The 14,723-nt window shown below is 44.7% G+C and overlaps 1 protein-coding gene across 6 annotated transcripts in view; it reads left to right on the forward strand.

Annotated features, from left to right (window-relative positions):
• The window catches only part of ARHGEF28 (Rho guanine nucleotide exchange factor 28), a 190,044-nt gene that overhangs the window by 57,919 nt on the left and 117,402 nt on the right, over positions 1-14,723 (forward strand). For 4 of the 6 annotated variants that reach the window (XM_054031958.1, XM_054031956.1, XM_054031953.1 and 1 more), the window contains exon 4: positions 326-619. The exons of the other annotated variants lie outside the window; for them this stretch is intronic. In XM_054031958.1, coding sequence (XP_053887933.1) covers positions 326-619 — 294 coding nt within the window. The remainder of the gene's footprint in view (positions 1-325; positions 620-14,723) is intronic. 6 annotated transcript variants of the gene reach the window in all.

Raw genomic sequence — 14,723 nt, forward strand, 5'->3', positions numbered from 1 at the left:
GTCATTCAGCACTTACTGTAACCTGACATGTGTTTTTAAGCAGACCATCTTAAAGTACCCAGGACTGGAAAGGCTGGTTTTGAAACCAAATACATCAGTATAACTGGGAGGACATTTGTTAACAGTATAGTCAGTTTTAAATTTGTGACCAAAAGTGATTTGATATATTCCCTTTAACAACTGGATTTAAATGGAGGGAAGTAAAATACAGTAATTTCAGATACATTTTCAAAGTATTTCTTAGGTTAAAAAAGAGATGAGGGAAGCGCAATATATATTCTAAAAGTAGCTAACGTGTTAATGATTAATCTACGTTATATTTCAGGCCATGGATGCCAAGAAACAGTTTCAGTCTCTGTGGTCATGTACACGAAGGGATATTCACCTGTGACCCTGGGCTGCTGTTATGTCACTTACAAACAGAATCTGTCTTGCAAGTTATCTCATTTTCTGGTTAGCCACTTTGACTGCGTCACTTCTACTAGTCACCAGACACTACTCAATAAGTTTGGGCTAACTGTGGAAGATTTGCAGTCACTGGATCATGATATGATGCTGGCCATAGCTCATGAAGAGCTGCCACCTACATGGAACGTCCTTGGAAATTGTTCAGAAGACGGTAGGATTTTTGACTTAAAAGCTTTTAACTGTAATTTGCCTGTACCTGTACAATGCATACTAGTGTTTGTGACCTGTCATAGCAGATTCCACATCCCTGTAGTTGATTTTACTGTTCTCTGAAATGAAAGTTCCCCATCATAAAGGAAATCAAGGCTTCAGTTTGTTCCTGTAGCATCACATTGATATTGTAATTCAGTCTGTCAAAGAACCTTTTGTACCTTGACTCTCACTGTGAATTTAGTCCTTTTGATGAATAATGCCTGTCTACAACTGATGACAAATTTGGTGCTTCAAAAAAACCAAGGATTATAATAATGAAGTGTCTCCACCTTGATTCCAAACTGATGAAATATTAAAAACAAAACAAAACAAAAAAAACAAGAAAAAACAAGTTACACCAACAAAAGAAGATGTAAAAAAATTATGTCATGAAACAGGCAAAAGAATGTCTCAGTACAGGAACTCTAACTAGTGACTATGCATATTGTTTAACACAGTACAATCAATAGTGATGCCTCACTTAGGATTGCATTAACCCCTTGAAGAATAAGTATTCCATAGGTTTCAGGGCCACCCCGGTACAAGGTGGACTCATCATTAATATATTAATGTGTTCTGCTAGGGAAGCATGGGATTTTTTAATGGCTGATTGTGTGCTGAAAGAACGTAGAATGAAAAATAGCCACGGTACTTTATTTGAGCAGTATTACTAAAACTTTTGTAATGAAATCAGGTGAAACGTCGGTTTCAGGTTTCATTACAAACACGCAACTGGGGTAAGGTTTGCTGAGGAGCATGAACTTTTTCTTTAGACCCAGCTAATTTATAGCTTTGCTTGTAAGCCATGTGAAACTTGATGGCTTCACGTGTTTTCCACTGACAGTCTGGTACATTTGGCTGAGTTTTGTTTTGAGTACTTGAAATTGTTCAGAATTTGAGGACAAGCAACCCCATGTGAACCTAAGCTGAAAAAAGACATTTGGGAAACCAAACAACTGAGTTTCACCCCGTTCTATTTATTGGGTGAGAATTGTTTCAAGATTTTTCTAACTCCACTATGTTTGTAGATAATAGTGGATTTCATACTGCTCTGGAGTGTTCTTTTTGAAAAAAGGTTTTTCAGGAGATTGGAAATCTGTTTTAAAAAATGGGTTTAATTCATAGGATTGTTTTTCCCTACAAAATTTGATATTAGGGATATACCTGAAGAGGTGTTTTTTTTTTTTAAGGTAGAGTGGCTTGTGTGCTGCATTGAATTAGTGCACACATGTATGGAGAGTTGCTGGCTTAGGCAATAAAAAAAGAGTATGTTCAGTTATTTCCTTCTCATGTGTAGTAAACATTGGTTCACATAACTAAACTACATTGTGGTTGAGCATAGTTTCTAATCAAGGGCTTGATCCAAGGCCATAGATGGCAATGGGAATCTTCTCATTACTTCAGTGGGTTTCAGTTTGGGGTCCTAGGGAGGCCCATGTCTAAAGTATCAGTAGACATAGCTATATCCGGAGGTAGAAAGCCAGGGCTGCATTGGGACACTTGCGTGGCATCTGCCCACACTAAACGTGTTGCAGCTTCACTTACTTCTACTAGGCCTACTGAGTCTTAAAGTCATAGGGTCATGAGACTGTCTCAGCCATTAGGCACTCCTGTGAAAATAGCAGCTTCCATCTAAATATCACTGGACTGTTTTTTAACTTTTAGTTATTGTCCAGCAAGTTCACTTAAAATGCTCCTTTCATTGCATATTGCACTACTCACTACCAGAAGAGTCTGAAAGGGCTTCACTTTACCTTTTCTTTTCATACCTTTTGCACTTGCTTTCCACTTTGTTTTAGACTGACAAGCCTCAAATGCAGTGATAAAGCTGGGAAATGTGTCCCAACTACTGCATTAAATGTAATTGTTTGAAATTTGGGATCACTTTGCCCCAAATGTGTTTCATCATCAGTTGTGTTGTGTGGATATTTTCTATGTTTTAGATTTTCCCTGTAACCTGTGATTCTGTCTTAGCCAGTAACTAATGTTCAACAGCTAGTCCATCCCCCTTGAAGACCAGATGGAATCATCAACATGTGCAGGATACCTCCCACCTATGCAGGGTGAAGGAACTGTTCTGAGCACATAACAGCCATACTTAAAGTTTGGTACTGACTTCCTGTTTGCTTCTGGGTGCATTTCAAGGCAGTGGTGATAGTCTCTAATGTGGTACTTATCTATTTGTGAAACCACCTCTCACCTTGTACCTGTGTCAAGGTTGTTAAAGTTAGCAGTGATTCTCTTGTTGCTGGTTCCTGAATAAAACTCCCCACAATTGGTAGCACAATTGGTGAGGACCCTCACTTCTATAGTCAGGAATGTAGCACACATAGTACTGCAAGGGCTTTCATTGTATTTATTTGGCATGATAGGGTACATTCTTCTCTCCATATATGTGCAGATCTCTTGCTAACACTAGGGTTACCATATTTCAACAATCAAAAAAGAGGATGGTGGGAGCCCCACCCTAGCCCCGCTCCTGCCCCTCCCACTTTCCACCCCCTCTCTGCCCCCCTCAGAACCCCCAACCCTTCCCCGCTCCTTGTCCCCTGACTTCCTCCTACCTAAACCTCCCTGCTCCTTGTCCCCTGACTGCTCCCTCCTGAGACTGCCCCCATCCTAACTGACCCCCTAGGACTCTACCCCCTACCTGTCCCCTGACTGCCCAAAACCTTATCCATACCCCCGCCCCCTGACAGACCCCTGGGACTCCCACACCCCATCCAACCACTCCCCATCCCCTGAGAGCCCCCCCAGAACTCCCGACCCATCTAAACCCCCCTGACTGCTCCAATCCCTCTCCCCACTCCTGCCCGCTGACAGCCCCCCCAGAACTGCCAACCCCCCCCCATCCTAACTGCCCCCCTAGGACCCTACCTGTCCCCTGACTGCCCAAAACCTTATCCACACCCCTGCTCCCTGACAGCCCCCCCCCGAACTCCTGACCCATCCAACTTCCCTGCTCCCTGTCTCTTGACTGCCCTCTCCAGAACCCCCCTGCCCCTTCTCTGACCCCCTGGCCCCCTTACTGTGCCACTCAGAACAGCATGTCAGGCTCCACGCGGAGCCCGACACACTGCCACGCTCCCCCACGGAGCGCATAGCCCGGTTCCCACCCTTGCATAGTGCTGCTGAGCGGCGCGCTGGGCAGCAGGGGAGGGGGAGCAGGGGGAGGAGCTCCAGACTGCTGGAGGCCCGATGCGAATGGCCGGCGATCTGCGAATGCAGGGAGGAGGAGGGGGTAAGAGAGAGAAGAGGAGTGATCTGAAGCTGCAGGGGAGAGGAGGGGAAAGCGGAGGAGGGGCTCTGGCTGCCGGAGCCCCGTGAGAGTGGCTCGATCCGTCTGGCTGCCCTGTCAGCCGTGCCGCACTCTGCATGGGGGGGGGAGAGAAATCTGGACAGTTACAAATTCCCCCCGGATGCTATTTTTAAACTCAAAAAGCTGGACATGTCCGGGAGAATCCGGACGAATGGTAACCCTAGTTAACACTAATAGGAATGACATACATGAGTCAAGAAGAGAATATATCTATTCACTCAGGAAAATGAACTCTGATTACTCCTGTTGATCCCTTCTGATTTGCAGTGTTCTGAACAGCTTTTCTCACAGTGCCACTATTCTATACAGCTGTCTCTTTGTTTTTTTGCACCAGGGTATGTACACCAGTGTAGCTACAGTGCTTCAAACCTAGGATTACCATATTTCCACAATCAAAAAAGAAGACACTGGGGGGGGAGGGGGAGAGCCCTGCCCTAGCTCCATCCCCATCCACTCCCTCCCACTTCCCACCCCCTGACTGCCCCCTCCTGAGAACCCCCCACCCTAACTGCCCCCCTAGGATCCTACCTGTCCCTGGGTGGCAGGTTTGTAGAAATTTTGGTGGTGCCCAGAACCCGCCCCCCCCCCCGCCTAAGGCTCTGGGAGGGGAGTTGGGTGGGGGGAGGAGGTCTGGGGTGCAGGTCCTGGGCTGGGGATTAGGGTGCAGGAGGGGTGCAGGCTCTGGGATAGAGTTTGGGTGCTGGGTGCAGGCTCCGGGCTGGGGCAGGGGGTGGTGTGCAGGAGAGGGTGGGGGTGCAGGCTCTGGGATGGAGTTTGGGGGTGGGAGGCAGTGCAAAGGGAGTGGGTGCAGGCTTTGAGAGGGGGTTTGAGGACAGGAGGAGGTGTGTGGGAAGGGAGAGGGGGTTTGGGAGCGGGTTTGGGGATAGGAGGGGGTGCAGGGGTGAGGGCTGTGGGTCTGAGGATGAGGGGTTCATGATGCAGGAGGGGGCTCAGGGATGGAGCAGAGGATTAGGGTGCAGGGGGATGAGGGTTGGGTCTGAGGATGAGGGGTTCATGATGCAGGAGGGGGCTCACGGATGGAGCAGAGGATTAGGATGCAGGGGGGATGAGGGTTGAGGCTGAGTATGAGGGGTTCATGATGCAGGAGGGGGCTCAGGGGTGGGGCAGAGGATTAGGGTGCGGGGGGCTGAGGGCTGGGGATGAGGGGTTTGGGGCGTTGGAGAGGCTCAGGGCTAGGGTGGAAGAGCAGGGTAAGGGCAGCCTTGCCATTAGTGGATGGGGGCATTAGGACCCTGGGGCAGCAGACAGCAGTTGCTGCCGGAAGCGTAGGAATGTGCTACTTGGGCAGCACAAGCAGGCAGGGGAGAGGCGCATGCTGCTTTCTTCTGGGCAGGGACGGGGGGGACCTGCGGGGTGGGGGACACACGTGGAGGGGGATGGCAGGTGGAGGCCGGGGCCAGCTCGAGGCAGGGCCGGGGGAGAGACCCAGCTCCAAATATTGCTGGAGCAGGGCCCCCGGCCCTGGATATTGCTGGAGCTCGGGCACTACAAAAGAATATAACCCGCTGCCCCCCCCCCACCCCAAGACAGGCCCATCCAACCCTCCCCCTGCTCCCTGACTGCCCCCCGGGACTCCCCTTACCATGCCCATGCCAGTCAGATGCTGGCTTCACGTGTAGGCAAAACACGCTGCTGGTGGGGCTGTTTGTGTCGTTACACCGGGCTGCAGGCAGCGGGGGGGGGGAGCAGGGGAGGGGCTCTGGCTGCTGGAGGCCAATGGGAGCGGCTCAATCAGGCCCAGCCGCCCAGTCACCATGCCGCACTCTGCATGGGAGGGAGGGAAGGGCGGGGGGAAAATCCCGGACCTTTTAACCTTGTTACCAATTCCTCCCGGACTGCTATTTAAAGACGCAAAAGCCAGACATGTCCAGGGAAATACGGACGGATGGTAACCCTATTCAAACCCTACATTGTAGGTGCACTGCAATGGTAAGTTGGACCTTGCATCAAAGTGACTTGCTCTGCTAACTTACTGGTGTGAATTGCATCAGTGCAATTCCTGTTTGTATTGTTGCAGTGTCTCTACATCATGGGCATTTGTATTAGCTATATTGTTGTAGTTATACTGGGTTGCTTTTTTCGTAACCTATATGAGCTCTTATTCTTGACCCTTTTTAGCATATGCTCCAATGAAAAATGTCTGAATGGGTCCCTTATTATTCATTATTTGCATTTCATTTGTGCCTGGGAACCCCGCTCCAAACATGGATCAGGGTCCCATTGTGCTAAACTCTGTGTGAACACCCAACCAAAAGGTAGTCCTTGTCCCAAAGAGCGTGTAATCTAAGTTGTCAGGGAGCATCTCTCTCACACTACTTGACAAGTTTACAAATTACTGAGCAGCAGTGTGTGTGTGTGTGTGTGTGTGTGTGTGTGTGTGTGTGCATAGAATCATAGGACTGGAAGGGACCTTGAGAGGTCATCTAGTCCAGTCCCTGCACACATGGCATATAAGCTGATTGACTTTATTTCTGTCAACTTCTTTGTCTACACTGCATGTTTTTTCCCTTTTCCCTTCACTATATCCTTTTCCTCTCATTTCTATGTGTATGGTTTTATTTTGTTTCTTTTTAAAAATTCTTATATAACTAATATCTTAACTTCCTCTTATCCCAGGCTGGGAACTACTAATATACATGATTTGTTCACTAATTGATTGCTTATCAGTTACTGTAAGAGTACTGTACCTACGCTAGGACCACACATTTATCAGACAAAAGAGCTGTTTGTTTGAATTGTTAGTTTTCAAAGGGCTGCTGTTATCGATTCCCAGAGTGTTTATTCAAAGAAAATGACTTTAGAATGACATTGATGGAGGAAATTATTCTACCTTATGGTGTTTTTGGACCTCATTTTTTTTAATGAGTATTTAGAGACGTATGGTTTGATGGAAATACAGTCAAAAGAATAATTTATTCATAATAGTTTTGGTATTTGGAACCAGTTCTTGTAATCCCTTTGTAAGTGTATAAAATGGGCTGGATAAAGGGAGGAATTGAATTGGCCACTGAGTGTTCTAAACAATCCAGGAATTTAATACAGTCACACAGGTCAGAACTTGTTAGCCGCATTATTTAAACTTGAAAAAAGGAACAGTTAATAAAAGCATGAACCTTTCAGGAAGCATAAATTATTATTGGAATAAGTGGCTGTTTGCACACACAGAAAGCAATGTCACCAGCTACCCACATACATAATACATGAGGGGTTGTGATGTTCTGCTTCACAGTCACAACCAGAGCTAAAGGAGACTCCATGCATTCAAATACCCTTTAAAAACAAAACAAAACAAAAAAATGTAGCCTTAATTTCTGAAAAAGAAACTCTGCAGGATGCTAATCACTAATGTGGATTAAGGCACAGAATTTGTTAGAACTGGCCAAAAAATGAGAAAATGTTTCTCTTTTTTATCATTTTTTTTCAAATAATTGGATTTTTTTCAAGCAGCTGTAGAATTCATATTTTAAAATACTTCCTGTGATAGGTACTTTTTATTCCCTTTATAGAAAACCCCTGTAGAGCAGAATAGAGATTAAGGGCTCTGTAGAAATTGCTGAAAAAAACCTATCAGCCCAAATTGACCTGTCTCATGGGCAAAAACCTGTGGGAGAGGTCTGGGCCAGGCGAGGAAATCTCTGTAAGGATCCCAGCACAGCGTGTTCCCTATTTTGTTGGTGGGGTAGGATTTGTGGGGAACAGACTGTGGGACTCACCCATACAGTTTGCACACCCCTGGGTGATGGATGGATGTTTTCAGAGGTCTGCTACAGGCTGGAGTTAAGATTGTCTGGATGACTGTAACTGTGCTATTAATGAAATAAGAACATTTGCTACTTCCTTTGTCCCACACCATAATACTTTTCAAGGTAGATAATGTTCTTTAAAGTTTGGAACCATTAGTAGAAGAAACAGAATTTTCTGTTTCTGAATTTTCATTAATATTATTCACCTTGAAAATTAATTATAGATATAGCAAAGGAAGTAGCCTATGCTCATATTTAATTTTCTAGCATAAACAACATTGATTTCCTATTTCATAAATATGTCATAATTATTTCTTAGGAATAGCTCTTGTAGGAGAAGCTGGTAGGGAATTCAAACTCACTGCATTTATCATCTGCTTTTCTGAACAGTGTTCATTATTTTGTGACATTTTAGACTTTATCTAGTTTTCTTTGTTTACTGGCGTAATTCTCTTTACTAGTACTTCCTGTGATAGTAGCCATTCCTGATAAGTCTCAGCTATTCACACCCAGCTTATCCACATTGTATCCTTGCCCTAAATTGTACAAAACATTTGTGTATAGGACTTTCTCACTTAATTTGCGTTAAAATTTGGTATTTTGAGAAAAAAAGGTGGAGGAATTGGCAAAACTCATGTGTTCTCCTTCAAGGATTTGGGGGAAATACTGGATGCATAACTTAGTTAGCATGGAAGAGATTTCTGGTATCCCCCACTCCATTCCCCACCCCATCTCAGATTTTAAAGGGCTGCTCAAAAAGGGATTGGACATTTGTAGAGATAACAAAAATATTAAAAGTTACAGTTGCTAGTGCTAACAAATTTTGAAACAGGCTTCATATTTCAGTGATTAAGCCAATCTCTGACTACTGAGGATTAGAAGGTTTCTTCAATCTTCCTCAGCAACATCTGGTACTGACCTCTGATGGAGATGGGTTATTGAACTGGATGGGCCTTGGGTCTGCTCCATTATGGCAGTTTCTATTGTCTTCTCGGTATTTGTTTTTGAGATCCGAAACTCTCTGCATTAGGCACATTTTCAGTGCTCAGTAGACAATAACAGCAACAATAATAAGCTAGACAACTTTTAAGTTTGTTTGGCTACTATAGAAATGGAAGGGAAATATCATTCTGCTAACAGACCCCTTGTGTTGCCTCACAACTTGTTGGAATTGCCCAAACAAGCAAACATAATTGGAGCTGTGGCTACACTAGAGAAGGTTTGCTGGCATAGTAGCAAACCCTCCTAGTGTAGATGCAACAAACAAGTACTTTTGCTGGTATAGCATATCTCTGTTCCCTGAGTGCAATAAACTATACAGGCAAAAGAACTTTTATGTTGGTATAAGTGTAGCTACACTGGTGGGGTTTGCTGGGATAGGAATGTCACAAAAAATTTGTACCTGTAACTGACTTTGCTATATTGAGAAAAGTTTCTAGGGCAGATTTGGCTTGTGTGTGAAATCCCCTGGTGATTGCATGTGGGAGATTCTGTGCTGTGCCTCTATTATCATTAGGGCCCTACCAAATTCACGGTCTATTTTGGTCATTTCATGGTCATAGGATTTTTAAAATGGTAATTTTCATGATTTCAGCTATTTAAATCTGAAATTTCATAGTGTTGTAATTATAGGGATCCTGACCCCAAAAAAAGTTGTGGAGGGGTGGCAAGGTTATTGTAGGGGGGGTTGTGGTATTGGACAAGCAGAGGTCATCCAGTCTAATCACATGGCACTAACTAAGGCTCTGATCCTGCAAAGACTTACTCACGTGCCCAGCTGTGATTAGTCACACTGAAGTCAACTCACATGACTATTCACAGTGTGTAAAGATAAGTGTGTGTGTAAGTTTCTCAGGACTGCGGTATACTGAAGAACATTTTATAAACAATCTCTTATCTAATATAAAGGCCTGACAATGCATTAGGAGTTCATAAGAAGATGGAGCCAGGAAAAACTGAAAAACTGTCGGCCTGTTGTGGTGTCTCCGTCTTCTCTTCAAGTTACAAGTCTGGAGTTTTCAGTCTCCTTCCAGGAAATGAATGAGGTTCATAGCCCAGAAAGAGCTTAGTCATTTCTGTCAGAGAAAAATATTTGTTTTGTTCTTTTATTGTTTTGGACAGAGGAAGGGATTCAGGTGCAGTAAGAACAAAAGGATTTATTTAATGTTTAAAACAGATTGTTTGGCTCAGATTTTTATCACTCAAACACAGTGTTTTGGCAGCAGGATCAAGATCTGATGCAAAACAAGGTCTAGCTGGCAAATCCCCTCCCCAACAGCAGCAGCTAGGCCTTTATTAAACCGCTGCCATACTGTTATGCTTAGAAATGGTTGGAATCTTTCATTCAGATCTTGAAGTGGAGGGGGAATAGTTCTTTAATGAAAAATGGCCTTTTCTCAAAACTGAAAACTTTTCCAAAAAGCTTTTGCCTTTTCAGATCTTTCCATTTTTTAATTTAAACTTTCCCCAGTCTTGTCTTCTCTCTCTCTCTCTCTCTCTCTCTCTCTCTCTCTCTCTCTCTCTTCTTTTTGCAACTGAATGCAATCGAATGAATGATGCCCAGGTTTGTTTGGTTTTTTGTCCCATCTACTTTTTCATTTTTCTTTCTCTCTTCATTTTTCCTTTTGCCAGTCTGTAAATTTTCAAAACTTCCTCAAGTTCTGCCCATGCTGCTGTCACTTGGTGTGAGTTTTGGAGTGAACCTTTGAGCACTGAGCAGTCAGAATTTGACCCTTGGTATGGAAGCAGATTATCTTTCAGCTTTTAAGAAGCCATGAAAATCCAGGATTATTAAACCTATTAAAATATACTGATAAAACAGGATCGTGCCCATTTAAGCATGATTATTTTTCAAGGCAGAAAAAAAAAATAGACTAGAGGTAGCCATGTAGGGTGACCAGACAGCAAGTGTGAAAAATCAGGGTGTGTGTGTGTGGGGGGGTAATAGGAGCTTATATAAGAAAAAGACCCAAAAATCGGGACTGTCCCTATAAAATCAGGACATCTGGTCACCCTATGGCGATGGCCATTCTCAAGTCCTCTGAGATGTGCTTAGATGATATGGGGTGGAAAGACTCATTTCCTCTTTGTTCTGGGCAGTATTTGTTGTCGTCCCTAACTTTTCACAAGTGATTAGTTAATCAATTCTGAGTACCTAGATTTTTTGAGGACTTTTAAAAGAGCTCAGTATTGTGGAAAATCAGGCACAAGGTGTCTCGGGGTGGATCACCCAAAAGTTGGGGCACCCAAGCGCAATGGTCACTTTTGAAAACTCCCACACAAATAGTAGTAACTACCTAGTTTACTTTAAACTTAACGTAAGGGATGATTTTTTTTATATTTCATTTTTCCTCCCCCTAGTGCAATTATAGTGGCCTGAGTTTTTGTTACAGAGCCAGGTGCATTGTTCAAAGTGTTTTCTTTAAATGGTAGAGCGTGATTAATGTTGAGCCAGTCATACAGTTTGACTGGCCGAATTATCATGTGATTTTCAAGTAATAAGTACATTATAATATAAAACATATTTTTGTATGTCTTGAAGATACAAATAAATGTTACCACAATGCCTATGGTAAGTTATAAAAGGTGTTTTCATAGGGCAAGGGACTATTCACTGTATTGATGGTAGAATCTGTCCCATGCTCAGTTTTGAGCCACTGTAGTTGTCTGTTGTTACAGTGATTGCACTGGTTGATTCAGCAATATTCTTGGGTAATATAATTATTTGCTGCTTTGACCAGCTACCCTGTCTCTCTCTTTTGAGTCATCTTTCCGTCACTCTATTTGTTGTAACTATTGTGGCGGGGCATAAATTTTACAAACCTCTGCTGCTCTTTGTTAATGGATTATTTACACACACATACGCACGCACACTCACACACACAAAGCCCAATCACAGATCACACCTTTCCATTGTCGTTGGTGGATCGGTAACATATTCTAAATGACTGTGCAAACTGAGCAGAATCATAGAACTGGAAGGGACCTTGAGAGGTCATCTAGTCCAGTCTCCTGCATTCGTGGCAGGACTAAGTATTATCTAGACCATTCCTGACAGGTGTTTGTCCAACCTGCTCTTAAAAATCTTCAATGATGGAGATTCCCCAACCTCCCTAGGCAATTTATTCCAGTGTTTAACCACCCTGACAGTTAGGAAGGTTTTCTGAATGTCCAACCTGAACCTCCCTTGCTGCAATTTAAGCCCATTGCTTCTTGTGCTATCCTCGGAGGTTAAGAAAAACAATTTTTCTTCCTCCTTCTTGTAACAACCTTTTAAATACTTGAAAACTGTTATCCTGTCCCCTCTCAGTCTTCTCTTTTCCAGACTAAACAAACTCAGTTTTTTCAATCTTTCCTCATAGGTCATGTTTTCTAGACCTTTAATCATTTTTGTTGCTTTTCTCTGGACTCTCTCCAATTTGTCCACATTCTTCCTGAAATTTGGTGCCCAGAACTGGACACAATACTCCAGTTGAGGCCTAATCAGCGTGGAGTAGAGCGGAAGAATTACTTCTTGTGTCTTGCTTATAACACTCCTGCTAATACATCTGTAACGACTGGCCAGGCTACGGTGTGAAAGTTCTGTTTGTTGAAAACCTGCCCCTTTGATTGACTCATTCCCTGTAAGCAAACCACCCTCCCCCCTTAAATCACAGCTTGCTTTTAAAGGAAATAAAGTCACTATTGTTTAAAAATCATGTATTCTTTATTAATTGATTATAAACATAGGGAGAGAACCGACAAGGTAACCCGGATGAGGTTTGGGAGAAGGATAGGAGGGAAGTAAAAGGCCACTGAAAAAATTCAATATAATGACAGCCTTTTGATTGGGCTGTCCACTGGGGTAGAGTGGGAGGGTGCAAGGAGCCTCCTCCCGCCCCCCCCCCGCATTCTTACACGTCTGGGGGAGGGAGGTTATACAGCGGCTGCAGCGGCACTCTGTTATCCTGCTGCCGTTCCTGAAGCTCCACCAGACGCCGGAGCATGTCCGTTTGATCACGCAGCAGCCCCAGCGTTGCAGCCTGCCACCTCTCATCTTGAGCGTCCCTCGTGACCTCTCATTCACTGGCATCTTTCCTGTACTTAGATACCGTGTCCTTCCACTCATTCAAATGAGCTCTTTCATTGCGGGTGCATTCCATTATTTCCGAGAACATCTTGTCTCATGTCCTCTTTCTCCGCCGCCTTATCTGAGATAGCCTTCGGGACAGAGGAGGGAGGCTTGAAAAATTTGCAGCTGCTGGAGGGATGGAAAAAGGGAGAGAAGTTTTTAAAAAAAGATACATTTTACAGAACAATGCTTATACTCTTTCACGGTGAAAAATACTATTCACATTACATAGCACATGTGATTTCAGTACAAGGTCGCATTTTCCATCTTAATATTGAGTGCCTGTGGCTTTGGTGTTAGAGATCACAGACGCAGGTCCGGGCAACAGAATTCGGCTTGCATGCGGCCATGGTAAGCCATTGTCTTTCGGCTTCTGCGCCCTCCTTTCCCACATACCAAGCAAAGTCTGTTGACTGCTGCGGTTTTCCTGTTAACTTTCAGCAGCAGAAAACAAACTAAACCTCTCCTCCATCCAATTATCTGGGATGATCGCTGTACCCCTCCCCCCACCGCATGGCTGGTATCAGGGAAGATCCCTGCTAGCCAAAGGCGAAAAGTTTAACGCCAATTCCCACCCCCCACTGCGCTTGGCTAACTGCAGGGAAGGATTTCTTTTCAGCCACAGGCAAACAGCCCAGTAGGAATGGCCACCTCTGTCCCCTTAATTAAATTCCCGTATTTCAACCAGGTTACCATGAGCGATATCACTCTCCTGAGGATTACGCAGTGAGATAAAGAACGGATGTTGCTTGAATGCCAGCAAACACCGGGACCATGCGCTGCCCGGCTTTGTCGTGCAATGATACCAGGTTACTTGCTACTAGCATGGCGTGGTCAAGTGTCCTACCATGGAGGACGGAATAAGGCTGTACTGCCCAGAAACCTTGTGGAAAGGCTTTTGGAGTACCTCCAGGAGAGCTTCATGGAGATGTCCCTGGAGGATTTCCACTCCATCCCCAGACACGTTAACAGACTTTTCCAGTAGCTGTACTGGCCGTGAATGCATCCCAAGTCCTCAGGGCAAATTAATCATTAAAAAACGCTTGCTTTTAAACCATGTTTTATATTTTAAAAGGTAAACTCACCTGAGGTCCCTTCCATGGGGTCATGGTCTTGGGTACTGGCTTGGGAGGATACTTCAGTCAGGCTGAGAAACAGCTCCTGGCTGTTGGGGAGAACAGAGTGCTGTGTGCTCTCCGCAAGCTCGTCGTCCTCCTCCTCCTCCTTTTCCCCGTCCGCAGAATCCTCAGGTGTGGTTGTTGAGATTACCCCCACCTCGGAATTCACGGTCAGAGGTAGGGTAGTGGTGGCGGCCCCCCCTAGAATTGCATGCAGCTCAGCGTAGAAGTGGCATGTCTGCGGCTCTGACCCGGAGCGACCGTTTGCCTCCTTTGTTTTCATATAGGCTTGTCTGAGCTCCTTGACTTTCACGCGGCACTGCTCTGAGTCTCTATTGTGGCTTCTCTCCATCATGTCCTTGGAGATTTTTTCAAAAGTTTTGGCATTTCGTCTTTTCGAACGAAGTTCTGCTAGCACTGAATCCTCTCCCCATATAGCGATCAGATCCAGTACCTCCCCTACGGTCCATGCTGGTGTTCTTTTTCGATTATTGGCCTGCATGGTTATCTGTGCTGATGAGCTCTCTGTGGTCACCTGTGCTCTCCTGTGCTGGGCAAACAGGAAATGAAATTCAAATGTTTGCGAGGCTTTTCCTGTCTACCTGGCCAGTGCATCCGAGTTCAGATTGCTGTCCAGAGCGGTCACAATGGTGCACTGTGGGATAGCTCCTGGAGGCCAATACCATCGAATTGCGGCCACGCTAACTCTAATTCGAAATGACAATATTGATTTTGGCGCTACTCCACTCGTC

Source organism: Malaclemys terrapin, chromosome 6, assembly GCF_027887155.1.
Source record: "Malaclemys terrapin pileata isolate rMalTer1 chromosome 6, rMalTer1.hap1, whole genome shotgun sequence".
Classification (NCBI taxonomy): domain Eukaryota; kingdom Metazoa; phylum Chordata; order Testudines; family Emydidae; genus Malaclemys; species Malaclemys terrapin.